The sequence below is a fragment of the Nerophis lumbriciformis genome, linkage group LG14, assembly GCF_033978685.3.
Source record: "Nerophis lumbriciformis linkage group LG14, RoL_Nlum_v2.1, whole genome shotgun sequence".
In the NCBI taxonomy this organism is placed as follows: domain Eukaryota; kingdom Metazoa; phylum Chordata; class Actinopteri; order Syngnathiformes; family Syngnathidae; genus Nerophis; species Nerophis lumbriciformis.
Window position 1 is genome coordinate 29,530,752 of NC_084561.2, and position 27,760 is coordinate 29,558,511.

Genomic DNA, 27,760 nt, shown 5'->3' on the forward strand with positions numbered 1-27,760 from the left:
AGACCTTATGATCTATTATGTTTCTTATGTCTGACAGGATCTAATACAGTGCACGGCTCCCTCCAATCCAGTGACGGTATATGCAAGCGGTGTGGGTCTATGTTTGAAACTTGCCATTTCAACACATTGATGTCAATCTGATGGCATCTGGACACACACACACACACACACACACACACACACACACACACACACACACACACACACACACACACACACACACACAGACAACTGGGTGCAAGGGAGAAAGACACCTATTTATCTGTGACTTTCACCACCTCACAGGCCAGTTTGTCTGGCACAACTTTGTACAGCTGCACATACACATAATACTTTAACACAAATCATTGAACAACAAGTACAGTGTTGTAACCCCAACCTTATAATCTTGTAATTATGTTCGTTATTCAACCGGATATACGGACTATTTGGGGTTATCTCAAAAGAAGCAGCTATTAATAAAGACACAACTGCAACTGCAGTGGCAGGGATCAAATGCCTTAAGTACTTGGTGTGAACGTCTGGCCTCATGTGTTTGCATGCCCGTGTTCTGGCAGTAGTAGTTGCTCCAAGACAAACAGCATCAAGTGACAAGGCTAGGGCTCAATCCAAATTCTTTTCTTAGCCCTTAACCCTTGGTTTTGCGCGTTCCCGTCGAACCAGTGGTGTACAAATTCTCGAAGGGATCTTCAGTCCTCGAAACGAAATAAGCAAATTTTAAAAATGTGTGTTTTTATAGCAATGACGCTAATGCTTTTGTCAGACATGACCTTCTCTTCAGTCTCTATGATTGGCTGACATCTGCGATGTGGAGGGATAGGGCAATAAGGTCTTAGAGTGCTTGATGAAACACATGCAGACACACACTGGGGTATTGGATATGGTGTAAACAGAGCCTGGCTACAACCGCTCTGGGCATGTCTCAGTTACTCTTGAGGCCTATAATGACTGTGTTTAAGAGAGGGGATCCTTTGAGAGTGTCAGCTAATCCGTTGAAGAACACTGGGGTCACTCATAATTAATTGAACCCATGGAGCCAAAATTATGTTGTTTAATTAGGCATACACAATTAATATGCTAAGCAAGGCTATATTTTGTTTGTGGGCCCATTTTGGTCTTTAATATTACTTATTTATTATTATTTTTACTATTATTTTTATTACACTCCTGAATTATTAGACACACTACCCTGAACCTGACGTCATCGCCCCACAAACACACACGCAGTATGTTAACACGCACTAAAAAAAATTATATTTGACTTAATGTGGTTGACACTGGCTTTTTAAAACACACATTAAAACCTGGACAGCACAGTTATCATAGTCTGCTGATTTTTTTAAATGTTACATTTATTAACACACACAAAAATATGGAAAATGGGTATGGTATTGTTTCAAATATGAAAGGTACCGATCCATAATAGTGGATAATAATTATCATGATAATACATCATTACTATAATTGTCAATATTGTGGGGGGTAGGCATTCCCTGTCTTTAAAAAACTAGTGACGCCTCTGTTTGAAACTTTAATCAAGGTTCCTTGAATGCACCACAGCTATGTGTTTCAAAAGTGAAACTTTAGAACGGGATTCGGCCCGCCAGCGTCCAAAACCCGGCCCGTTGTTTTTATTTATTTATGTATTTATTTTTTTAAATCTGTCTTTTCTAATCCATTTTCTACCGCTTGTTACTCTCTGTGTCTCCTAGCCGCTCAGGCAATTCATATTGTCTAAAGATGCATTTTCCCATCGATAACGTGACATCATCGCGCTCGCGCCATAGTGTCGGGCGAGCGCGCAGCAAGTGCGCACTCTTTCAGTCAATTAGTGTGCGAGGAATATATATATATATATATATATATATATATATATATATATATATATATATATATATATATATATATATATATATAGGTGTAAGGAGGTGAACTGATGTGGGGAGTCTGCAGAAGTTCTTTCAGAAGGTTGGGACAGTTGTTAGGGAAGCCTCCAGGGGGCGCCACTTTGTGGTCTGTTCACTGTTGTCTGTGAATGTTCTTCTTCGTTGGTTGTGGCCATCTTAGGTCACAACTCCATGTCTTTTCTAAAGGTAAGCAGGAAGGGACCAGGCTCCTCAGTTAAAAGATTAAAAAAAGTTATTGTTTGGCACTATTGAGCTGATTTATTCACAAAATATGATGGCTAAGAGTTATATTAAGTTGGGGGTTTTGTAAATTGTGAAGAGACTGTGGATTTTGTTAAGTTTCATACCAGTGTGTGTGTTAGCCCAGAAGCATGTTATGCTAGGACATGTTTTGGCTCTTTTCAATTGATTATCCACTCACTCAGTCATTTATGCCTACACGCACGCACGCACACATACACACGCGCGCACAGACACACACATGCACACACACGCACACACACACACACACACACACACACGCACACACACACACACACACACACACACACATGTTACCTGCTGGGTATATTACTGGTCACGATGAGAGAAGTTGATTGTGTTTTAAGATATAAAGTGTTATAGTGTGACATATTTTGTATTTTGTGGACAACTCCATGTCTTTTCTAAAGGTGAAGAATTGAGATAAAGACGACTCCACCCAGATCCTATGCTTCCTTGCCTGGTCTTTCTCTCCATCTTCCCACGCACACAAAAATACAATACACAACGCAGAGACTTCATAGGGAGACCGAGGACTTGACGGACCCGGGATAGGGGAAGCCAGCTTCAAGGGTTACAACTGGTGCCGTGACCCGGATCTGCGGATGCTACACAAGAGCAGGAGAAGGAGTTAAGAGGGTAAAGAAGGAAAACATTTGTGTTAAACATATCCTTTTTCTATATTTATGCTTTATGGGAATGTTTTATGGTGTCTGTGATGTACTCTGACAAAAACAAAAAACAAAAATACACAATCACAATCCAACACCACTGCCACCACATACACATACACTCTCTCTCACACACACAATACTTACCTCAGTACAAGCACCCAAGTTATCTAAGCCTGCAGCACTTTTGAATTCTGAAGATGCAAAGTCCCCACGTAGGTACCCCTAGTCGACCACCGACACAAGTTCACTCCACAGTGAGACAGACTTTAAATCGATGTGCTGGCATAGTGGACCATGGTCCTGATGGAGGGGTGTCACCTCCGGGTATTGTCCATATGATGGCCCACTCTAAACATGACATGGACCCCCAACAGGCAGTTAGGCCCAGAACGACAAAAACGGAGCCCCGTCAAGTCAAAACTGTGCCAACCCTGTCACCCCCCATACTAAGCCCAATATACAATAGATATGAGGTCCCAGGATCAATTCAGACTCCAACAGCTACAGTACCATGTAGCCCACCCATTTTCCAAGGTCCCACAATGGCAATACTGGATCAGATGGCCACTAGCCATGCTCCACCACCCATACCACAAACACAGAGCGCCAGATATGTCCCACCACTCCAGACTCAGCACCTCCCTGATGGAATGTACACTCCGGCCTCTGTGTCAGTCCCACCAGTCTCCACGCGTACCCCCATATCCAACCTTTATGATGCTGCCCCAATTACATGGCTAGCCTCCGCCTCCATAGCCCATGGTGCTGCTGCCCACTTGCCCATCCCAATTAGCCAAACCCCAGGACAGGATGTCAGTTGCGCCCCACTAACCGAGCCACACCTCTCCCATGATAGAGTGTATGCGGCTCAACCTCCCAATATGTATGCACCCCAAGCGAACTGTCCCTACCCACTGGTCCCGACCCGCCCTCATGAATTCCCGCAGATTTCAGAGCCTAAATTGCAAGCCACCACTCACACCCCTAGGCCTGGGATAAACAATGCTGCCTGGTCCCCTGATTGGTACACCGCCCAAGCAGCCACATATAACCCACAAAATCCCCTGCTGCCTGCTCCAGATCCTGCCGTATCGACATCCATGCTCACTTACCAACATGTGCCCCAAGCTGTGTTTCCCACCACAGGACAGGCCAGATATAGCACAATGCAACCTGCACCTGTTGGGTTCACCCAGACACACCAAGTGAGGAATGTGCAGATCTTCAGTGGAGGCCCTGACTGTAGAGTCCTCATTGAAGACTGGATATGGGATATGCAGTATCTTCTGGAAGTGGGTGGGCTTCCAGCACATCTCTGTTTTGCAACAATTGTGCGTCACTTGAGCGGGGAGGCCAGGAGGCTGGTTCTAAATCTCCCCCTCCAAGAACAGTATCCCGAGAGTGCATTTGATGAGCTGAGAGCCGAATATGGAGACATGCAGAGGTCGCTGGATCCTTTGGCAGACTTTTATGAAAGAAGCCAGTGGCCTGAAGAAACCGCGTGTTCCTATGCTATTGCGTTAGAAGCAACCCTCCGTTCAGTTGAGGAGTCTCAGTGTGGGGGCCAACCGTACCCAGACCGTGATGCCAAACTCACACGTCAGTTCCTGAGGGGGTTAAATGATGAAGGGGTGTACCTCAGGATTGTACCCTTGAAACCTAGGCTCCTGAGTTTTCGTGAACTTCAAGAGGAACTACGAAGTCTGGCAAGGGAGGCAAGGAGGTTTCAGCCTCAACATAAATTAAAGAAACCATTCACCCAGGTTCACGTGGCGGCCAGAGAACAGCAAGGGGCGGCAAAAGAGATGACTGATGCAGTGATACCCTCCTCCGAGCTGTCCACACTGACTAGGCTGATAGAAAAGCTAACTCTGAACCAAGAGGAGCAGGTCAAAAAGCTTGCACAGCTAGAATCAAAACTAGTCTCCTTACAAACCCCTGCTCCAACCAGACCACTGTCAGCAGGGAGGAATGACAGGGAAGCTACCATGTTGGTGTGCTATCGTTGTGGGAAAGCCGGACATATGGCCAGAGTATGTAGAACTGTAATGCCTAATAATAACCTGAACACAAACCCACCGCATCCTCAGGCTGTCTCCCCAGAGGACACAGCACAACACGGCACGACACAAGGAAAATGCAATGCCAAAGCAGATGCTTTGTCCATACTATCCAGTCGGGAGGTCACACAAGCCTTGCAGACATGTCCACAGCGGGTCAAGTCCAGGAACAGTGAGAGGAAGTCTCTCAGTTCAAAAGAGGTAGTCGAAAACACAGCACAGGTTGAGACAGACTATCTTCAAGGACCACAACCAGGCAATCCTGAGCCGCTAACTGAGTCCTATGATGGTATTGGGACAGACTCACTGCCTGCAATGACAAAGCAGCAAGTTAGGATTGGCCAAAGAGAGGACCCTGTGGTTGGACCAGTGCTGCAACATCGGTCTCTGAACACCAAACCTAGGAGGAGCGATAGTGTGGAAGAAGGGGCACCGGTGAGCATTCTCCTGAAGGAATGCAAGAGGTTAGTGGTCAAGGACGGCATCCTCTACCGCAAAGTTTATGATGGACAAAGAGGGTCAATTGAGCAGTTGGTGCTGCCCATGGAGCTACAGAGGTATGCTAAGACGGCCCTCCATGATGATTCAGGCCATTTGGGTTTGGACCGCACATTTGCACTGATGAGGGAGCGTTTTTACTGGCCCAAGATGTTCCAGGATATCAAAGCATGGTGTGAACAGTGCGAGAGGTGCTGTCTCAGGAAGACTCCCACAGCAGGTCTTAGAGCCCCCCTTGTCAGTATCCACACCAGTGCACCGATGGAATTGGTCTGTATAGACTTTCTGACGTTGGAGAGGTCCAGAGGTGGGATCGAGAATCTGCTGGTTGTAACGGACCACTTCTCTCGTTTCGCACAAGCTTACCCGACCAAGGATCAGAAGGCACGCACAGTGGCGAAAGTGCTGTGGAGGAACTTCCTCTGCCGTTTTGGGTTCCCTGCTAGACTTCACGCTGATCAAGGTAGAAACTTTGAGAGCACTGTTGTGAAGGAGCTGTGCAGGATCACTGGAATCACCAAGTCTCACACAAGCCCATATCATCCACAGGGAAACGGAACCACAGAAAGATTTAACAGGACCCTGATGGATATGTTGGGAACACTGAATCCTCAAGAGAAGCCCCGCTGGCATGAACATGTGGACGCTATGACGCATGCCTATAACTGTACGCGCCATGACTCGACGGGTTACACACCATACTTTTTAATGTATGGCAGACATCCCAGACTGCCCATTGACCTGGTCTTAGGGCTGCAAGAGAACAACGAGCCATGTGAATACAGTGAATACGTGCAAGCCCTCATGGACTGCCTGCGAGATGCTTATGATAAGGCCAACCAGATGTCCAGACACGCCAAAGAACAGCAGAAAAAACAATATGATCGCAAGGCGAAGCCTCAGGAATTTGAGCCCGGGGACAGGGTGCTTGTCAAAATGTGTTATATTGAAGGTCGGCAGAAGCTGGGAAATAGGTGGGAGCGCCAGCCTTACATTGTCATAAAGAAACAGCCGGACATACCTGTGTACGTGGTCCGGACCGAAGAGGGGGACAAGGAGAGAGTGGTCCACCAGAATCTGTTGACCCAATGCATGTTCCTCCCCTTGGAGCCCCAACAGGAGTGGTGTGGGATGAGGGAGACAGCAGTGACTACAGATTGCAGTGTTGAAGATGCGATCGAAGATGTTCAGCTGCAGGACCTTGGAAATGCTGCAAGTAAAACTCAGCCTAAGGAGATACATGATGGAGGGGATCTAAGCGAACTGGATAAAGGGGAGGACAAGTGTCAAGGACAGATGTTAGAAACTGGACCTGGACCGAGGGGGCCCGGTAACCAGAAGGTGATGTCCAAAGAGCTTGTGCAGAGCAGGAGAAATCCGCCGAGACACAGATGTCCTCCCAAGAAGTTGTCCTACCATTCGGTAGCTGTGAAACCTGTCTCTGATAAGCAAAAGATTGAAATAGGACAAAGACTGTGGCTGGCGGCTAAAGAAAAGAAGGTGGCTGCTGTTAAACACTGAGCAAGATACATTGCACCATTGCACTTCACCTCTCATATCACAAACACTAGGCATCGTGTTGACACGGGAAGAGGGAGGGGTTGTGTATCTAATGGCTGAGACGCCATCATAGAAAGAAGGGGTGGGTGTAAGGAGGTGAACTGATGTGGGGAGTCTGCAGAAGTTCTTTCAGAAGGTTGGGACAGTTGTTAGGGAAGCCTCCAGGGGGCGCCACTTTGTGGTCTGTTCACTGTTGTCTGTGAATGTTCTTCTTCGTTGGTTGTGGCCATCTTAGGTCACAACTCCATGTCTTTTCTAAAGGTAAGCAGGAAGGGACCAGGCTCCTCAGTTAAAAGATTAAAAAAAGTTATTGTTTGGCACTATTGAGCTGATTTATTCACAAAATATGATGGCTAAGAGTTATATTAAGTTGGGGGTTTTGTAAATTGTGAAGAGACTGTGGATTTTGTTAAGTTTTATACCAGTGTGTGTGTTAGCCCAGAAGCATGTTATGCTAGGACATGTTTTGGCTCTTTTCAATTGATTATCCACTCACTCAGTCATTTATGCCTACACGCACGCACACAAACACACGCGCGCACAGACACACACACACACACACGCACACACACACACACACACACACACACACACACACACACACACACACACACACACACACACACACGTTACCTGCTGGGTATATTACTGGTCACGATGTAGAGAAGTTGATTGTGTTTTAAGATATATAGTGTTATAGTGTGACATATTTTGTATTTTGTGGACAACTCCATGTCTTTTCTAAAGGTGAAGAATTGAGATAAAGACGACTCCACCCAGATCCTATGCTTCCTTGCCTGGTCTTTCTCTCCGTCTTCCCACGCACACAAAAATACAATACACAACGCAGAGACTTCATAGGGAGACCGAGGACTTGACGGACCCGGGATAGGGGAAGCCAGCTTCAAGGGTTACATATATATATATATATATATATATATATATATAAATATATCCATATATTATCCGATATTATCGGCCGATAAATGCTTTAAAATGTAATATCGGAAATAATCGGTATCGGTTTCAAAAAGTAAAATTAATAACTTTTTAAAACGCAGCTGTACAGAGCGGTACACGGACGTAAGAAGAAGTACAGAGCAGATGCGTCTCCCAGTCAGCAGCCCCTCCCCTCACCCCTCTCCCCTCTCCCACACACAACACAGGAGTTGACGACTGCAGCATGAGAGGTTTACTGGCGACACTTGATGACCTCATCAAACCGCCGCGCGCAGAGCATAACAACAACAAAAGTGTGTTGTTGCTGGTGCTGTAGCCGTGGCTAACAAGCGAGCGAGCTCGGTGACTGACTAACGACACCATGTCTATGATTTGGGATTATTTTAAAGTGTCTCTGACGGATAAAAAAACTGTCAATTTGCAATTACTGCAAGAAGTTGGTTATGCGAGGAAAAACCAAGACGTGACACGATAAATACAAGCGGAAGATGGATGAAAAGCAAACACTGGAAAAAAGTAGTACCACACAGTTGTGGCTTAAAGACTCCGCCGAGAAAAAACAAAAATACAACAAAAACCACCCCAGGGCGAAAACCCACGTTGTGGTCAGGGACAACGCACGCAGTATGGCAAAGGCTACGGTGGAGTTTGGGGCACACACTTTGCAGCTTGCAGTGAGCGGAGCTGCCCTGTCTTAACGCAGCATTTCAGAAGCTCTGACTGACTGGTAGGCCACTTCAAGCACTCACCACTAGCTTGCAGCACATTTGTGTTACTCATACAAATACGTTAGAGCAGGGCAGATTGAGCCCAGTTTATAATTTCCTGTTATACAGTATACCAGGCAGTCTTGCTCTAAAGGAGGACTATGTTATTGTTTACTTTATTACTCTAGTATACTCTGGACTGAAGCTGTGTGCCTTCATTGTTTTTGTAGCTGTTGTTTTGAGGCATGTTTAAAAAAAATAATGCACTTTGTGAAAGTCAAAGTATAGTATTTCCCATAGTTGTAGTGAGTATCAGGATTATCTCAGGGAGAGCATGTCCCAAATTCCAAGCTGCTGTTTTGAGGCGTGTGAAAAAAAATTATGCACTTTGTGACTTCAATAATAAATATGGCAGTGCCATGTTGGCACTTTTTTCCATAACTTGAGTTGATTTATTTTGGAAAACCTTGTTACATTGTTTAATACATCCAGCGGGGCATCACAACAGAATTAGGCATAATAATGTGTTAATTCCACGACTGTGGTTGATATCGGAATCGGTAATTAAGAGTTGGACAATATCAGAATATCGGATATCGGCAAAAAAGCCATTATCGGACATCTCTAATATATATATATAAATATATTCATCCATCCATTTTCTACCGCTTGTCCCTATCGGGGTCGCGGGGGGTGCTGGAGCCTATCTCAGCTGCATTCGGGCTATATATATATATATATATACACATATACAGTATATACACACAGCCCTGCCCCCAGCCAAATTTTTTAACCCAATGCGGCCCCCGAGTCAAAAGGTTTGAGGAGCCGTGCTTTAGAACATAACTTTGTCCAATGCTGACTGAACCCACGTTTGCTGCTTGGAAGACAAAATACTGTACAATAAAAGCCAAAGGAGTATTGAAATTTAAGCTTAATGATAATGAATTGTTTAGTTGATTAACTCATCATGGGTGTTAAACTCATTTGCAAAGGAGGCTAAAAATCAAAGAACACTTTAGATCGCAGGCAATGACAGGAAAAACAATTATCCCTCCCATCCTTCTTGTTCAAACACATGTTCAGTAAGAAATGTATTTTGTTTTCTGCACTCCGTGTAAGTGTGCACTAACTTTAAAGAAAATATTACGAGTAATTTTACATTTATATTATTTTGATGAACAAAGTGTTTGCTCCCCTTACCTCCCAGGGTTGTGATCAAGGGTGATGGGTCAAATGCAGACAATAATTTCGCCACACCTCGTGTGTGTGTGACGGTCATTGGTACTTTAACTTTAACTTATATTGTCGTCCTCTGGGGTTGCTTTTGCGCGTTGCTTTTGACAGAATGTCTTTTTATGTGAACATGGACAGACATATTTTTAAAACTCCACTTAGAATTTTCTAACATTGGTGTGGAGGAAATGTGCATTTTTAAATGATCTGCGTTCGTTTGCCTTCATTCAATTTTCTGACAGTCTGAGAGTCCGTTAATGTGTCCTGAGTGGTGATTGGATGAGCACAGGTAAGACTAGGACCGGGGTCGGCAACCCGTGGCTCTCGAGCCGCCCCAGTGGCTCTCTGGAGCTTTTTCAAAAATGTATGAAAAATGGAAAAAGATTAGGGAAAAAATATATTTTTTGTTTTAATATGGTTTCTGTAGGAGGACAAACATGACACAAACCTTCCTAATAGTTATAAAAATCACACTGTTTATACTAAACATGCTTCAGTGATTAGAGACTATATCTGGCGAGCGCCGTTTTGTCCTACTAATTTTGGCGGTCCTTTAACTCACCGTAGTTTGTTTCCATGTGCAACTTTCTGCGACTTTCTAAGACGTGTTTTATGCCACCCCTTTTTTGTTTCAATTTGTCCACCAAACTTTTATTGTTGTGCGTGAATGCACAAAGGTGAACTTTGTTGATGTTATTGACTTGTGTGGAGTGCTAATCAGGCATATTTGGTTACTGCAAGCTAATCCATGCTAACATGCTATTTAGGCCAGTTGTATGTACATATTGCATCATTATGCCTCGTGTGTAGCTATTTGAGCTAATTTTTTCCTTTAAGTCCTCTTAATTAGGGACAGCAAAGTCCCTTTGGGACAGAGGACCTTATTGTATTTTGTGCGTTTTATTATTATTATTCCGCCGCCTCTTTGAGCTGTAATTTGACCCCCTTAACATGCTTTAAAACTCACCATATTTGACACACACATCAGGACTGGCAAAAATTGCCATCTAATCAAAAAAAACAAACCCCAAAACTCAAAGTTGCGCTCTAGCGCCCCCTAGAAAAAAACACAGACAAAACTGATTGTAACTTCCGGTAGGAATGTCGTAGAGACATGAAACAAAAACATTTATGTAGGTCTGACTTAGACCTAGATTTCATACATTGACATCCTTCAGCAAAAATCAACAGGAAGTTGTCAATTCCCCCTTCAAAACAAAGGTTTACTAAAAACAGTCACTTTTGCCTCTTTGAGCTGTAATTTGACCCGCTTAACATGCTTCAAAACTCACCAAACTGGACACACACATCAGGACTGGCAAAAATTGCGATCTAATAAAAAAAAAACCAACCCCAAAACTCTAAATTGCGCTCTAGCGGCCCCTAGGAAGAAAACACAGACACAACTGCTCCTTGGAAGAAAACTCAGACACAACTGCCTGTAACTCCCAGTAGGAATGTCTTAGAGACATGAAACAAAAACCTCTATGTAGGTCTTACTTAGACCTACATTTCAGAGATTGACAACCTCCAGCAAAAATCAACAGGAAGTTTGCAATTCCCCCTTCAAAACAAACGTTTTGTAAAAACCGGTCACCTTTTTTCAAACATTATCTCCTCTGAGCGCGTTTGTCGTGTCGGCTTCAAACGAGCACAGGAGAGAGATTGAACCCTTCTGATTAAAAGTTGACCAAAGAGTTTTAATTACTGCTCCGGTTTGGATTTTATGTGCCGTCAAAGTCGGTCCCGTCCATCACTGCTTGCAACTTTAATTCAATTTATATTTGCATGTCTCATGACACATTATCTGTATGTAATATTAGCTGCATTTCTGATAGTTGTTTGTGCACCGTTATAGACCACAGCAAACGTTACCCAGCCTGCAAAGATTGAAATAAATCCATTAGATCCTTAGATCTAATGGATCCTTAATCTTTAAACTTGAACACACACTTCTATAACTTTGGCCATTCTAAGCCAGTCATTTCCAGGAGTTATCTCACCCTCTGAGAAGCCTCCATTTTACTAATGATTTCGAATGTTGTAAAAATATGTAGAATAAATATTACATTTGAAGATTTCTGTCAACAAAGATTTGCATCAGCCTGCGACACATAGTAATTTTGATAGTAGGGTAATATAGACACTTACATCGTGTGTTGTCTTCGTTATAACACTTATATAAGGCTTTTCATTGTTTACTTATATAAGGCTTTTCATTTTTTGCGGCTCCAAACAGATTTTTTTTTTTTTTTTTTTGGTCCAATATGTCTCTTTCAACATTTTGGGTTGCCGACCTCTGGACTAGGAAAAGGTCAGTTTTCATAAACTGATGCTACTACTGCTTTTTTAGAGAACATTTGTATTTATATGAATCCCTACGATGTCGTCCAAACATTCTGCGCCTTCTAAGGCTTCTGTCACAGAATCTAAGCCTCAGAGGAAGCTGCTTACAATACCTTACGATTAAATTCAATTTCCATTCTTGGGGTTATGATTCTATTCGGAATCCGTTCTCGATTCAACATGATTCTCGTAATGCAGGTGTGTCAAACTCTTTTTCAGGGAGGGCCACATCGCAGTTATGAATGCCTTCAAATGGTGAATATATGTAACGGTGAATATGTATTAATATTAATGTATAAGGATTCACTTCATGATATCACATAATTGCCTATGCATTTGATTATTACATTTTGTTTCACTTTCACTGTAAACAAATAGTTGTAGATTTTCAGTAAAAAATGTCAACTCCGTCGTCAGAATTTTATTGTATAAGTGTTTTTTAACAGCATATTGTATTACTACAAAGGAAAAAAAGGTTCCACAGTTTTTTTTCTTTAAAGTAAAATTCTGCCAGTTTTTTTTACCATAAAATGTATTGTAATTTCAGCAGTGTAAAATTTAATTAACTTGCTTTAAAATCACGAGTCAAGCACATATTAATACATGTATTTGTTTGTATTCTAACAAAACATGTTTGAAATTATAACATGATATTTGTTGCATATTTGGATGATACTGAAATTTAAAAGGTATGCATTTACATGCAGTGCATGTATGTTGTCTGTCAAAATGGAAAGAATGGATATATTTAGCAAGAAAAGACATAGTACTTTGTTGACGCACAACATTTCCAGGCATTTGCCGGCCCCATAAATTGATGTGGTATGCCAAAGCTGTCCTTGAGTTTGACACATGAGCGATATGCTTACATACAACATAATGTATTATTTGGTATATTATTATAATAAGACCTTTTAATACAGGTTACAAAAGCTCCTCTATGTGTTGGCCTTAAAAAGAACTCCATCTCCAACCCAATCCCAGCATTACAATAGTTAGGTAAGACATTTACAAAGCAATAGAGCAGGGATGTAAAACTAATTTTAGCTCAGGAGCCGCATGGAGGAAAATCTATTCCCAAGTGGGCCGTAATGGCATGATAACTTAAACATAAAGACAACAAGGTTGTTTTCTTTGTTTTACTTTGGCCAAAAATAGAACAAGCACATTATGAAAACGTACAAATCACAAATAATCCTCTGGACAAAACACTTAAAGTTTGTTGAAAGTTCTGAGGAAATTGGTGCAGCTTCAAAAACAAAATGAGTTTAGACTTTGTCTCAGTGTATGTACAAAACCAGGATTAAACTTTTAAGTCACAGTGTTTCTGGGATTGAACAAAAAACACAAAATGTAAACTCTTCTAGGTATCAAATACCTCCTTTGTCATGTCCATGTATCAATCCATTGCTAACTCAACAAACCGTAAGATTACGGAGATAAAAACTAAAGGTTAAGTTAACTTTTCTTGTGTTTGACAGAGACATTTTGGGGCAACGAGAGTGCCGAATGACGATGTGTTCGAAGCAGAAAACATAAAACGGCAGGTTTTAAGTTTCATTACTGTGCACCTCTTGCTTGGCCCTGGTATAAACCGTTTGCTTGCCTAACAGAATTGCTATTGTGACATCCAGTGGACACATTTAGAAAAGCAGTTTCTTTTGTTAACAAAAAAAAACCAGCTAATTTTGTTACTTGGTAAACTCATCACGCGGGCCGGAAAAAACCTTTTAGGCCCGCGGGCCGTACGTTGGACACCCCTGTAATATAGAAAGCATACAAATACAATACTAAAAAAATTAAGACCAAAAATTCATAAAAGCAACAGTATAAATAATGATGTTAATATAGTTGTTTAATGTTGTTTAGCAAAAAATGTATTGTTAAAAAATTTTTTTAAAATATCGAAAATTATGAATGGATTTAGAATTGGAATAAATAAACAATTGCAATTTGGATTTGAAATTGATGTTTTTGAGCACCTCGAGGAGAAAAGGTGAACCTACTCATTGCTGTGCGGAAACAAGGTCACTTCATGTTTTTCTATCTTCTTGTCTAACAAACATCTATCTCAGTGGTTCTTAACCTGGGTTCGATCGAACCCTAGGGGTTCAGTGAGTCGGCCTCAGGGGTTCGGCGGAGCCTCCGCCACGGAGGTATAGACACATCCGACTTATCGTGTAAATAAAAACTTCTCCCTTTTGGCATATTATGGATACCCCCAAACAATGTTCCCTCTAAATTTCCATCTGATTTGTAGGTTTTTTGATTGATTGATTGATTGAAACTTTTACTAGCAGATTGCAAAGGAAGAGAATACATTATATGAAACAGTACAGTTTACACAGTACAGTACACATTCCGCACAATTGACCACTAAATGGTAACACCCGAATAAGTTTTTCAACTTGTTTAAGTCGGGGTCCACGTTAATCAATTCATGTGAATGTGTGTAACGTGTGGAATTTGTTGTGAGTTCATGCACTGTGTTGGTTTTGTTCTTTGAACAAGGTGATGTTCATGCACGGTTCATTTTGTGCACCAGTAAAAAAACAAAACTTTTTCTTGAATTTGAAAAAAAAAACATTTTACTTTTCACTAAAGAAGGGTTCGGTGAATGCGCATATGAAACTGGTGGGGTTCGGTACCTCCAACAAGGTTAAGAACCACTGATCTTTCTGCTAAGTGCTATTACAAGAGCAATGAAACCTCAGTGACACCACCATCCGCCGTCATCATCATGTAGCCAATTGTTCAGCGTCATCATTTCGATATTTCATATGTCACAATTACCAAAGAGTGTAGAAGAGTGTAGAAAGTGTTTAAGAGCGTAGTACCATATTTTTCGGAGTATAAGTCGCACCGGCCGAAAATGCATAATAAAGAAGGAAAAAAACATATATAAGTCGCACTGGAGTATAAGTCGCATTTTTTGAGGAAATGTATTTGATAAAACCCAACACCAAGAATAGACATTTGATAGGCAATTTAAAATAAATAAAGAATAGTGAACAACAGGCTGAATAAGTGTACGTTATATGACGCATAAATAACGAACTGAGAACATGCCTGGTATGTTAACGTAACATATTATGGTAAGAGTCATTCAAATAACTATAACATATAGAACATGCTATACGTTTACCAAACAATCTGTCACTCCTAAACGCTAAATGCGATGAAATCTTATACGTCTCGTCTCTTACGTGAATGAGCTAAATAATATTATTTGATATTTTACGGTAATGTGTTAATAATTCCACACATAAGTCGCTCCTGAGTATAAGTCGCACCCCCGGCCAAACTATGAAAAAAACTGCGACTTATAGTCCGAAAAATACGGTATGTCTTTATGAGTACGTTCACAACAGCGTTACTGTTGGAGGGTTTATAAAGACCTAAAATGTATTTACCTATTTTGCAGAAATTCTCCTACCAAGAAGGGCCCCGAGCGAAACTCCCGCGATAATGAAGGGAACACTTTACACTTGCTGGTGTTTTTGACAGTACAACTCCGTCTTTTGTACTTCACAAAAGTCACCAAGTTTTTCACTTTGTATGTCGTCAAATTAGGACTTCCTTACGGAGAACATCAATAAGTGTTGCTTTTGTCAATAATAAATGGAGGAAAATACTGTGTGCAATGCCAAGTGAATGTGCTCATCACTGCCTTCTGTCCAAAAAGTCCTGCAGGACGTCCGAATAAAACAGCCGAAACTAAATTGAAGCACATTTTTATATAGCAAACAAAAAACCGAAAGTGAGAAAAAAAAACAGATGAACATGTTTGCTCTGTCTGTCTGGGTCCCATCAATTCTAACCCTCTTAGAATGTGAGCACTCCATACACACACACACACACACATGCTGCATCTCACAAACACACACACACACACTTACACTGATGAATAGTGTTGAGAGACAAGTGGACAAGCAGAGTATTCTTCCTCCTATTCAAAGCAGGCCGTTAGAGACCGGCTGTTGCCCATGACAACAACACTTTGGTGGGGATACGTACTGAATGTAAACATTCTTGGTCCCCTCGCGCTCTCATTGGTCAAGAACAAAAACTGATTATTGTAGCCTCCGACACACATGGACACGGAAAGCAAATAGAAAGTTGTAACAAAGTTTTCCACTTCCCTTCTCCCTGAGAGTTTGCTCTCTCAAAGGCCATCGGACATCAGTTGTTTGTTTGGCAAGCCACTGTGGCGCCTCGCTAAATAAACTGGCCTCAAACCATAAACCTGACACAAACTAGCCATAGCATGATGAACACACAAAGAGAGAATGACAAAAGGTCCCGCAAGCACTTGACATAATTGTTAAAACACCATAATGAGGTCACTTTACACCGCAGGTGTCAAACTCAAGGCCCGGGGCCCAGATCTGGCCCGCCACATAATTTTGAATGGCCCGTGAAAGCCTGGAAATAATATGCAACAATAAAGTAGTTTACCTTTCTTTCTTTTTTTATTTTGACAGAAAAAAAGACATGTACTGCATGCAATTATATATATTTTTAAAACTTGATCTATCTAATAATGCAACAGATATTATATTATTATGTTTGGGGTAAAAACATACGTAAATATCTACTCAGCCTTATGATTTCAAAGCGAGTTATCCATCAAACTGTACACTGTAAACATGACAATGTATTTTTTTTTAAACCGCTCGGTCTTCAGAATCCTACCGTAAAAAAAAAACTGAGGTACCATTTTTACATTTACAGTAATACACTGTGAAAAAAGCAACCATATTTTTTATGCAAAAAAATCAACTGGCAGCTCAATCACCAGAATTTTATAGTAAAATAGAGTGACCATTTTACTGTAAATTTTATGGTGAAATTCCACCATTTTTTTGACCGCAAAATCTATAGATTTTTTTTTCTTACAGTGTAGGTAAAATACCGTATTTTTCGGACTATAAGTCGCAGTTTTTTTCATAGTTTGGCTGGGGGTGCGACTTATACTCAGGAGCGAATTATGTGTGAAATTATTAACACATTACTGTAAAATATTAAATAATATTATGTAGCTCATTCACGTAAGAGACTAGACGTATAAGATTTCATGAGATTTAGCGATTAGGAGTGACAGATTGTTTGGTAAACGTATAGCATGTTCTATATGTTATAGTTATTTGAATGACTCTTACCATAATATGTTACGTTAACATACCAGGCATGTTCTCAGTTGTTTATTTATGCCTCATATAACGTACACTTATTCAGCCTGTTGTTCACTATTCTTTATTTATTTTAAATTGCCTTTCAAATGTCTATTCTTGGTGTTGGGTTTTATCAAATAAATTTCCCCAAAAAATGCGACTTATACTCCAGTGCGACTTATATATGTTTTTTTCCTTCTTTATTATGCATTTTCGGCAGGTGTGCCGGTGCGCCTTTTACTTCGAAAAATACAGTATGCATTTACTAATCAAATGCATAAGTAATGGTGTGACAATATCATGCGGCTAATCCTTGTTTATTTTATTAATGTTACAGGCGGCCGGCCCCCTGAGGGCAACCAAAACTGCAACGTGGCCCTCAATGAAAACCAGTTTGACACCCCTGCTTTACACAGTACTTGTCACTTATCAATGTATTGAACAACTACATCTGGCTTAAGAGTAAAAAAAATATATATAGTTATTTTTGGGTATATTTCTTATTTTTGTAACAAATATCCATTTCACCTTGGTAGGACGTGGTGTGTCCAGCGATCAGGTACTTGAGCTCAAAGCTGTAGGATCGCATCTTGTGCTGTGTCTCACTGCGAACAGCAGCCATGTAATCATCCTCCATCTTACTGGTACAGCACCCAGGCCCAGAGTGGACACACACTCGGAGAGAGTCATCTGAATGAAAGAGAAGATAGATTAGTTTAAATTGTGTTTTTTATTGTTGGTCTAAGTTTGTGTGAGCAAGTCAATTTTTTTTTATGTTTTAGATCAGAGGTGCCCAAATGTTTTCAGCAGGCAAGCTACTTTTTAAATGACCAAATCGAGGTGATCTACAAACCCCGTTTCCATATGAGTTGGGAAATTGTGTTAGATGTAAATATAAACGGAATACAATGATTTGTGTGGCGCATTATGAAGCCTAAAATACCACAACGGAGACCCCCGGACTGTTGAACAACTTAAGCTGTACATCAAGCAAGAATGGGAAAGAATTCTACCTGAGAAGCTTAAAAAATGTGTCTCCTCAGTTCCCAAACGTTTACTGAGTGTTGTTAAAAGAAAAGGCCATGTAACACAGTGGTGAACATACCCTTTCCCAACTACTTTGACACGTGTTGCAGCCATGAAATTCTAAGTTAATTATTATTTGCAAAAAAAAATTAAGTTTATGAGTTTGAACATCAAATATCTTGTCTTTGTAGTGCATTCGATTGAATATGGGTTGAAAGGGATTTGCAAATCATTGTATTCCGTTTATATTTACATCTAACACAATTTCCCCACTCATATGGAAACGGGGTTTGTACCTCATATATACATTCATATATGTATTAGTATAGTACCGCGATACTAATGAATCATTTTCGGTACTATACCGCCTCTAAAAGGTACCAGTCCGCCACCCTCCATATTATGTTTATAAAGTCAGGAAATATGTCCCTGGACACATGAGGACTTGAATATGACCAATGTATGATCCTTTAACGACTTGGTATCGGATTGATACCTACATTTGTGGTATCATCCAAAACTAATGTGGAGTATCAAACAACAGAAGAATAAACAATTATTACATTTTAATAGAAGTGTAGATAGAACATGTTAAAAGAGAAAGTAAGCAGATATTTAACAGTAAATGAACAACTAGGTTAATAATTCATTTCCTACCACTTGTCCTTATTAATTTTGACAAAATAACAGAATGGAAAATGACACTGTATGTTACTGCATATGTCAGCAGACTATTTAGGAGCCTTTGTTTGCTTACTTACTACTAAAAGACAAGTTGTCTAGTATGTTCACTATTTTTTTAAGGACAAACTTGCAATAAGAAACATATGTTTAATGTACCCTAAGATTTTTTGTAAAAAATAAAGCCAATAATGCAATATTTTGTGGTCCTCTTTATTTATAAAAGTATCAAAAACTACCGAAAAGTATAGAAATAATTTTAGTACCAGTACCAAAATATTGGTATCGGGACAACACTAGTACTGGGGTTGGAATTTGGAAGTTGCTAATCAAATAGACAGATAGATGGATAGATATATACTTTAATAATCCCTTTGGGGAATTTCAGGTATTTTGTAGCTCACACAATAAATAAAACATTTTAAAAAAGACATACACATTACACATTAAAAGTATGAGAATGCAAGCAATAAAAACCAGGCTAAATAAAGATTTGACAAGATTAAAAGACGAGATAAACAGACACTAACTCGATCTAAATCAGGGGTGCTCACACTTTTTCTGCAGGCGAGCTACTTTTCAATTGATCAAGTCGTGGGGATCTACCTCATTCATATATATAATTTACATTTACTTATTTATGAAATATATGTTTTTGTTAACAAGTTAAAGGTGTTTAATGATAATGCAAGCATGTTTAACACATATAGTTAATATTGTTAAAAAATTAAAGGTGTTTAATGATAATACAAGTATGTTTAATACATATAGTTAATATTGTTAACAAGTAAAAGGTGTTTAAAGATAATGCAAGCATGTCTAACACATATAGTTAATATTGTTAAAAAATTAAAGGTGTTTAATGATAATACAAGCATGTTTAATACATATAGTTAATATTGTTAACAAGTTAAAGGTGTTTAATGATAATACAAGCATGTTTACAACATAGTTAATATTGTTAAAAAATTAAAGGTGTTTAATGATAATACAAGAATGTTTAATACATATAGTTAATATTGTTAACAACTTAAAGGTGTTTAAAGATAATACAAGCATGTTTAACACATATAGTTAATATAGTGAATAAGTTAAAGGTGTTTAAAGATAATACAAGCATGTTTAACACATATAGATTCCTTTCTTTCATGAAGACAAGAATATAAGTTGGTGTATTACCTGATTCTGATGACTTGCATTGATTATGCAGTGGTGCTGATAATGTCCACATTTTCGAATGGAGGAGAAAAAAAGTCCTCCTTTCTGTCCAATACCACATGAAAGTGGTTGGTTTTTGGCATCTTATTTGTCCAGCTTCCGTACTCCTTTGTATACACTTTACAAGAAATACATTGTCGGCAAACTCCGTAGCTTGCTAGCTTGTGCACGCCAGCTTTCTGAGACTCCTATTTTGTTAGCCCAACTGTGCAGTCGGTCTTTGGAGTTTTGACGACAGGTACGGCGCCAGAGTCTGTTGAAATAAAGTGTTTCTCGCCTTCCAGTTGGTAATTTTAATGAGCTGGCAGCAGCCAGCGTCATCTCAGAAGACCCTCGGGTGCCGTGAATGTCAATCAAGTGACGAAAGTGACGTCATAGTGAAGATTTATGATCGCTCATTTTTAGGACTATTTTTTTAATGCCTGGCTGGTGATCGACTGACACACCCTCCGAGATCAACCGGTAGCTCGCGATCGACGTAATGAGCACCCCTGATCTAAATAGATGAGAGTATGGTTGCAAAGCTGAAACTTAAAGGAATTGATGTCAGCAGTTATTGAAAATATTGACAGTGCACATATCAATGGACTTGAATGGAGTCAGAACTTTTCTGATCATGTGCCCTATTATATGAGTATTAATTAATTTTGAACATGCATACAGTTACAATGTGGTACAGTACATCACATATTTCCAGGTTCTCATTACAACATTTTACCCCTTTCCCGTTTCCTAGCAATTGTTTTACACATTTGTTTGTTGACTTCCTGTTAACAATTAAATCAGTCAATAAATAAAGTTTTCATGAATACAAAGTTAAGTAAGTTGTGATTCACATAATGACTGTCATGACAGGTTTGAACTTTCTTTTCTTATGTTTCTGTGTTTTGGTCTTATTTTGATTTATATTTCCTGTTTGCCTCTTGCTGCCACTATTTCTACTGTCTGGACGCTGGCTTCCTCACCTGTTTGGCAACCAGTTAACACCTGTTCCTGGTTGCCAATCAAGATGGTATATATGCCAGCCCTTTGTTCTTTGTCAAATTAGTACATCAGAAGTCAAGTCATTACGGTAATTAGAAAATTAATTATGAAAATGTGGCAAGACCATTGGAGTCATGGAAATAATTTTACACTACCAATCCTCAAATTGGTTTGGAACATTGGGGTGGCAGATGCAAGAAGGAGAAAGCAATAATCATCTGTTTGAGGTTAGGGCAGACTGGATTAAATAAAACAATACTTTTAGTAGGCAGGGGATGTTTGTATATATATATATATATATATATATATATATCAGTGACGTGCGGTCACTGGAGGCAGGTGAGGCGGGGCCTCACCTGCCATCATGGAAAGAAAAAAAATGTAAAAAGAAAAAAAATTAATTAAATTGTTATATGTATTCAGTGATTATACTATAAAGTTATTTTCCATTTAACTTCACCAGTTTTAGATTATTTGTATTCAAAATCGCTGAATTTTCACATTTGCCGTTCAAATACTGAGAAGAGACGGTGCGGTGATCAGCAGCCAGTTGAGGCACGTCACTCAGTTGTGCCTCAACATGGATTGCGGACTCGGCTAACTGCTGGCCTGCTGTGCAGTGAGACCGTATTGCTATATGAATTATATTATACATTTCCATAGTTTAGTTAGCTGAGATATATAATGTACAGTGTATTTTGTCAACAACTGTATGTGTGTAAAGTATTTCTTGTGCTGAGCAATCATAAAACTGCTGCAAAGACGCACTGTGTGAAGCTCGCAGTAATCCTGCCTCCTGGTGCCGGTTAATGCACCCCCGCCGCAGAATGCACCCCCCGACGGGAGCGCCACACCAACCAAAGCCCACACCCAAACCCTCCACGTGCAAGACCGAATCCACCCAAAAAAAGTCACTTAACAAGAAGCCAAAAAGTGCAAAAACAACAATGCTCGCTGGAGGAGCCGTGAACGACTGCAGGGACACAACATTAGGTACACCTGCAGACTGCAGCACGGATTTCATATTTCATTCATTCACAACTCCTCCAACACGAACACCACTGTTCCCGCACTTATACGTAAAGGTAAGACCATAATAACGTTTTTTTAATTAAATGTGCTTTTTTGTGTGCTACAGTTTGTATGTGTAAAGTTAAAGTTAAGTTAAAGTACCAATGATTGTCACACACACACTAGGTGTGGTGAAATTTGTCCTCCGCATTTGACCCATCCCCTTGATCACACCCTGGGAGATGAGGGGAGCAGTGGGCAGCAGCGGCGCCGCGCCCAGGAATAATTTTTGGTGATTTAACCCCCAATTCCAACCCTTGATGCTGAGTGCCAAGCAGGGAAGAATGCTGGTATGAGCTTTTAAACATAACCCGTTAACTGCTGCCAATCAAATGGTGAATAAGATACTCTTTAGGGTTCATATGTTTGTAAATCTGACTGACTGTGCCTTACCAGCCATCAACCTCACCGCACGTCACTGATATATATATATATATATATATATATATATATATATATATATATATATATATATATATATATATATATATATATATATATATATATGTAAAATATTTAAAATGACAATTCCAGGTTATTTTACGACCTATTACCTGTTACCTATTACCTACGGTTTTTATTTATTTTACCCTGTCAGTGTCTGCTGCGTCTATTTGTATTTGTGTTTGACTTTCTCTTCAACGGTTAGCGAATATCATTATTTTGGTTTTACTGAGTCTGCTTTTGTCGAACCATCTTTTTAATTTATTAATTTCTTCTGTTATTATTTCATTAGCTTCTCTTTGTCTTTCCTGAACAAGATGTGGTTGTATCGTTTGCCAATGGTTTTAACTTCAAGTCCTTTTGTAACTTTACAAAAGTAGTTTGTATTGAAACTGAACAATTTTTGGATTAAACCCTGGGGTATGCCGAAAGATATGTTTAAAGCTCTAAACGTGTGTTTGCGTGTTAAGTAGATTTTTACCCTGTTCAAGACCAACTCTCTGTTGCCATACCATTATTTTGATAATTAACATATCATCATTAATAGTGCCAAATGCTGTGGCCCTAAACAGCAGCATGTTCATGCCAAGAGCCGGCCCTGGTTTGAGCACATTTTCACCAGTAATAATCACAATGATCTAAAACGGGGGTGCCCATTACGTCGATCGCAGAGGGTGTGTCAGTTGACCGCCAGCCAGACATTGAAAAAATAGACCTAAAAATAAGCGATCATAAATCTTCTCTATGATGTCACTTGATTACCATTCAAGGCACCCGAGGATCTTGTGAAATGATGCTGGCTGTTGCCAGCTCAGTGTGAAGGGAAAAAAAACAGTCAGGAAGGCGAGAAACAATTTTTATTTCAACCGTACCTCCCGTCAAACGCCTAAAGACTGACCGCACAGTTCCTGTCTTCACAATAAAAGCGCTGCTCCATCCTGCCTGAGCTAACAACATAAAACTCTCCGAACCTAGCGCAAACAAGCTAGCAAGCCACAGAGTTTGCTGTCAATGTATTTCTTGTAAAGTGTATAAAAACAAAAATGGAAGCTTGACAAACAAGATGCCAAACTGCTGCTGCTCACTGCTCCCCTCACCTCCCAGGGGGTGATCAAGGGTGATGGGTCAAATGCAGAGAATATTTTTACCACACCTAGTGAGCGTGTGACAATCATTGGTACTTTAACTTAAACTTAAAACCAACCATTTCAATGTGGTATTGGACAGAAAGAGGGACTTTTTTTCACCTCCACAATGTAAAATCGAAAATGTGGAAGTTGTCAGCACTACTGTGAATCCTGTCTGATTCCAATCAATGCAAGGCATCAGAATCAGGTAATACAACAACTTATATTCTTGTCTTCATGAAAAAAGGGAATCTATATGTTAAACATGCATGTATTTTGTACACCTTTAACATGTGAACAAAAACGGCAAAATATATATATATATATATATATATATATATATATATATATATATATATATATATATATATATACACATATATATATATATATATATATATATATATATATATATATATATATATATATATATATATATATATATATATATATATATATATATATATATATATATATACCCATCCATCCATCCATTTTCTACCGCTTATTCCCTTCGGGGTCGCGGGGGGCGCTGGAGCCTATCTCAGCTACAATCGGGCGGAAGGCGGGGTACACCCTGGACAAGTCGCCATCTCATCACAGTATATATATAATTTATATTCAATAATAAAAAACGAAATGGGGCCACAAAGTATGAGCACACTATGCCCTTTTTGCTTTCCAAAGCGGGAAGGAAATCGATTTATATTAATGAATATGAATATTAATAAAGTAAAGTGTGTGTGAGAATAATCAGTGCTCAAAGGCATTACATACACATGACACAAAGTGAACTCTCAAAAAGAATTCTTAAAAAATCCTGCTGGGACCCAATGTGATGCCATGCATGCATTACATAGATGCCTCACATTGTGATGACATAAGGCTGTTAACACAATCACATTATAAGGAGTCGGCCTCCTTTGGGGATGCATGTTGTTCACCCCATTCTTTGGTGAAGAGATAAAGGTCAGTGTGTTACTAATTCAATTGGCTTAGATTACAGTTAGAGTCAAGGGAGGTCTGCAGGAAATTACTGTAAATGAAATGTCCTTTGTGGTGATGGAAACAGAACTGGTTGTTTGTGTGTGTGTGTGTGTGTGTGTGTGTGTGTGTGTGTGTGTGTGTGTGCGCGCGCGAGTGTTTATGCGTACGTGTGTGCCAAACTGTCAAGCAGCTGATCGAGATCAAGGGAGTGAGGGATGAGAGGAATGGACTGTTCACCAGTGTGTGACCTGACACACACACACACATTTGTTTAGCTATTCAGTGACATAATGCATTCTATAGCCTTAGCTTTTAGTATCACAATTAGGCATTTTAAATTCCCCAGCATGTTTATTAGAAATGTATTATAAATCAAAATTCGATCTTCCCTTTTTTTTAATGGAAATTGTCCCGAGATAAACAACAAGATGGGCTAGTTTTACACACGCAAATGGCCAAAGTGTTGACGTTGCACTATTTCCAAGCTATAACGCTGCACTGACACAAACAGATGTATTTTATTATTGGTCAAAGCTGTCTAATATGACGGTAAATGCTATGAAAAAGACCGAGCTTTATTTGCATTTGTAAGAATCTCTCAATGTACATTGAAATACCTGTCGCTATGCACAGTTAAGCAAACATTTTTGTCATAACCTAGCCGGATTTGGAATTAAAGCATGTTTTTGTTTGTTGAATGTAGTGTTGTCCCGATACCAATATTTTGGTACCGGTACTAAAATGATTTCGATACTTTTCTAAATAAAGGGTACCACAAAAAAATGCATTATTGGCTTTATTTTAACAAAAAATCTTAGGGTACATTAAAACATATGTTTATTATTGCAAGTTTGTCCTTGAATAAAAGTGAACATGCAAGACAAGGCTCATAAATAGTCTGCTGGCATATGCAGTAACATATTGTGTCATTTTCCATTCTATTATTTTGTCAAAATTATTAAGGACAAGTGGTAGGAAATGAATTATTCATCTACTTGTTCATTTACTGTTAATATATTTCTCTTCTAACATGTTCTATCTACACTTCTGTTAAAATGTAATAATCACTTATTCTTTTGTTGTTTGATACTTTACATTAGTTTTGGATGATACCACAAATTTGGGTATCAATCCGATACCAAGTCGTTACAGAATCATACATTGGTCATATTCAAAGTCCTCATGTGTCCAGGGACATATTTCCTGAGTTTATAAACATAATATACATGTATTTTTAAACTAAAAATGTTGTGATGCCAAAAAATATCGACGTAATCATAGTAACCACGTGATACACTCTTGCACTTGGTATCATTACAGTGGATGTCAGGTGTAGATCCACCAATGGCGTTTGTTCACGGTGTGTAGTGAAGCATGTTTAGCTATTCCTCGTCCTGCAGGGATGATACTTGTAAGAAACATACTTTATTTGTCGCCATGGAGAAGAGGATTACTGATTCAGAAATAGCTAAAACACTGCCGACTGCGGCTGGGAAAACCGGTACCTTTCAGAGGTGGTATAGTACCGAATATGATTCATTAGTATCGCGGTACTATACTAATACCGGTACAATACCATATAACCCTAGTTGAATCGTATACTATGTCTGACCTGAACCCATAGAACACCTTTGGGATGAATTAGAACGGAGACTGAGAGCCAGGCCTTCTCGAACAACATCAGTGTGTGACCTCACCAATGCGCTTTTGGAAGAATGGTCGAAAATTCCTATAAACACACTCCACAACTTTGTGGACAGCCTTCCCAGAAGAGTTGAAGCTGTAATAGCTGCAGAAAGTGGACCGACGTCATATTGAACCCTATGGGTTAGGAATGGGATGGCACTTCAAGTTCATATGTGAGTCAAGGCAGGTGGCCAAATACTTTTGGCAATATAGTGTATATTTGAAGCCAGCGAAGGTAAACATACATTTGTGAGGTATTTACATTAATCAGTAATCACAATCAGCATTATCCAAAATGATATAAACATGTCCACTGTGGAGGACACTGCTTCCCAGAAAGTAAAATATGAAAGACACTAAACTGTATATTATTGTTTTGTACAATGAAAACACTGGATGTTTACATTGTGAATTTGAAGACACTCAACTATAATTTTTTTTTATATGTATATTTACTTGTAACAGTAGATGTTCCGGCACTATTCTTTGCACTGCAAAATACATGTTAGTTTCATGAAAGAAATATAATTAGAACATTTGAGCATAATGTTTGTGTTCAATTACAGTAAGTGTGTTTATCCTAAACATTCCTGCGACTTCATTTTACACACATTTTTACCAAGCCTTCTTTTATATACCACAATAATATCGCGCAGTGGCCTTACCATGATGGTATTGTACCGTGAAATTTTGATATGATTACAACCCGAGAATAGACACAGTCAACTCTTCAGACGCATATCAAAAAAATGTGAACAGTGGAATTGTAGGGGAAAAATTATAGCCTCCTACAACATTTCACAGTTAGTTTATGAATGTGCAGTGCCAGATCCCCTAATTGACAAGAAAGATACACAACTTTCAATATGCAGTAAACAAAGTGAACATGTCAGACTTTTCAGTATAAACAACACAACGTCAAAATTTGGATTTCACTAGTGGGGGACATACAAATGTTTTGCGCACAGGAGGCGTGGGATTCGATGCATGTTTTGGAGTAATATAAATGGTAAACAAATTGTTGAATCATTTACTTTTGTTTACGAAACAACACAATTAACAGAATACATTAAATAACTACTTGTTTTCAAGAATGCCTTATGATTTAGTTTAATGCTTCCAGTGTATGCTATGACTAGGAACCAAACCATGT

The 27,760-nt window shown here is 39.5% G+C and overlaps 1 protein-coding gene across 3 annotated transcripts in view; it reads right to left on the reverse strand.

Annotated features, from left to right (window-relative positions):
• The window catches only part of LOC133616415 (glypican-5-like), a 129,319-nt gene that overhangs the window by 91,029 nt on the left and 10,530 nt on the right, over positions 1-27,760 (reverse strand). For all 3 annotated transcript variants that reach the window (XM_061975618.2, XM_061975619.2, XM_061975617.2), the window contains one exon: positions 17,912-18,073. In XM_061975618.2, coding sequence (XP_061831602.1) covers positions 17,912-18,073 — 162 coding nt within the window. The remainder of the gene's footprint in view (positions 1-17,911; positions 18,074-27,760) is intronic.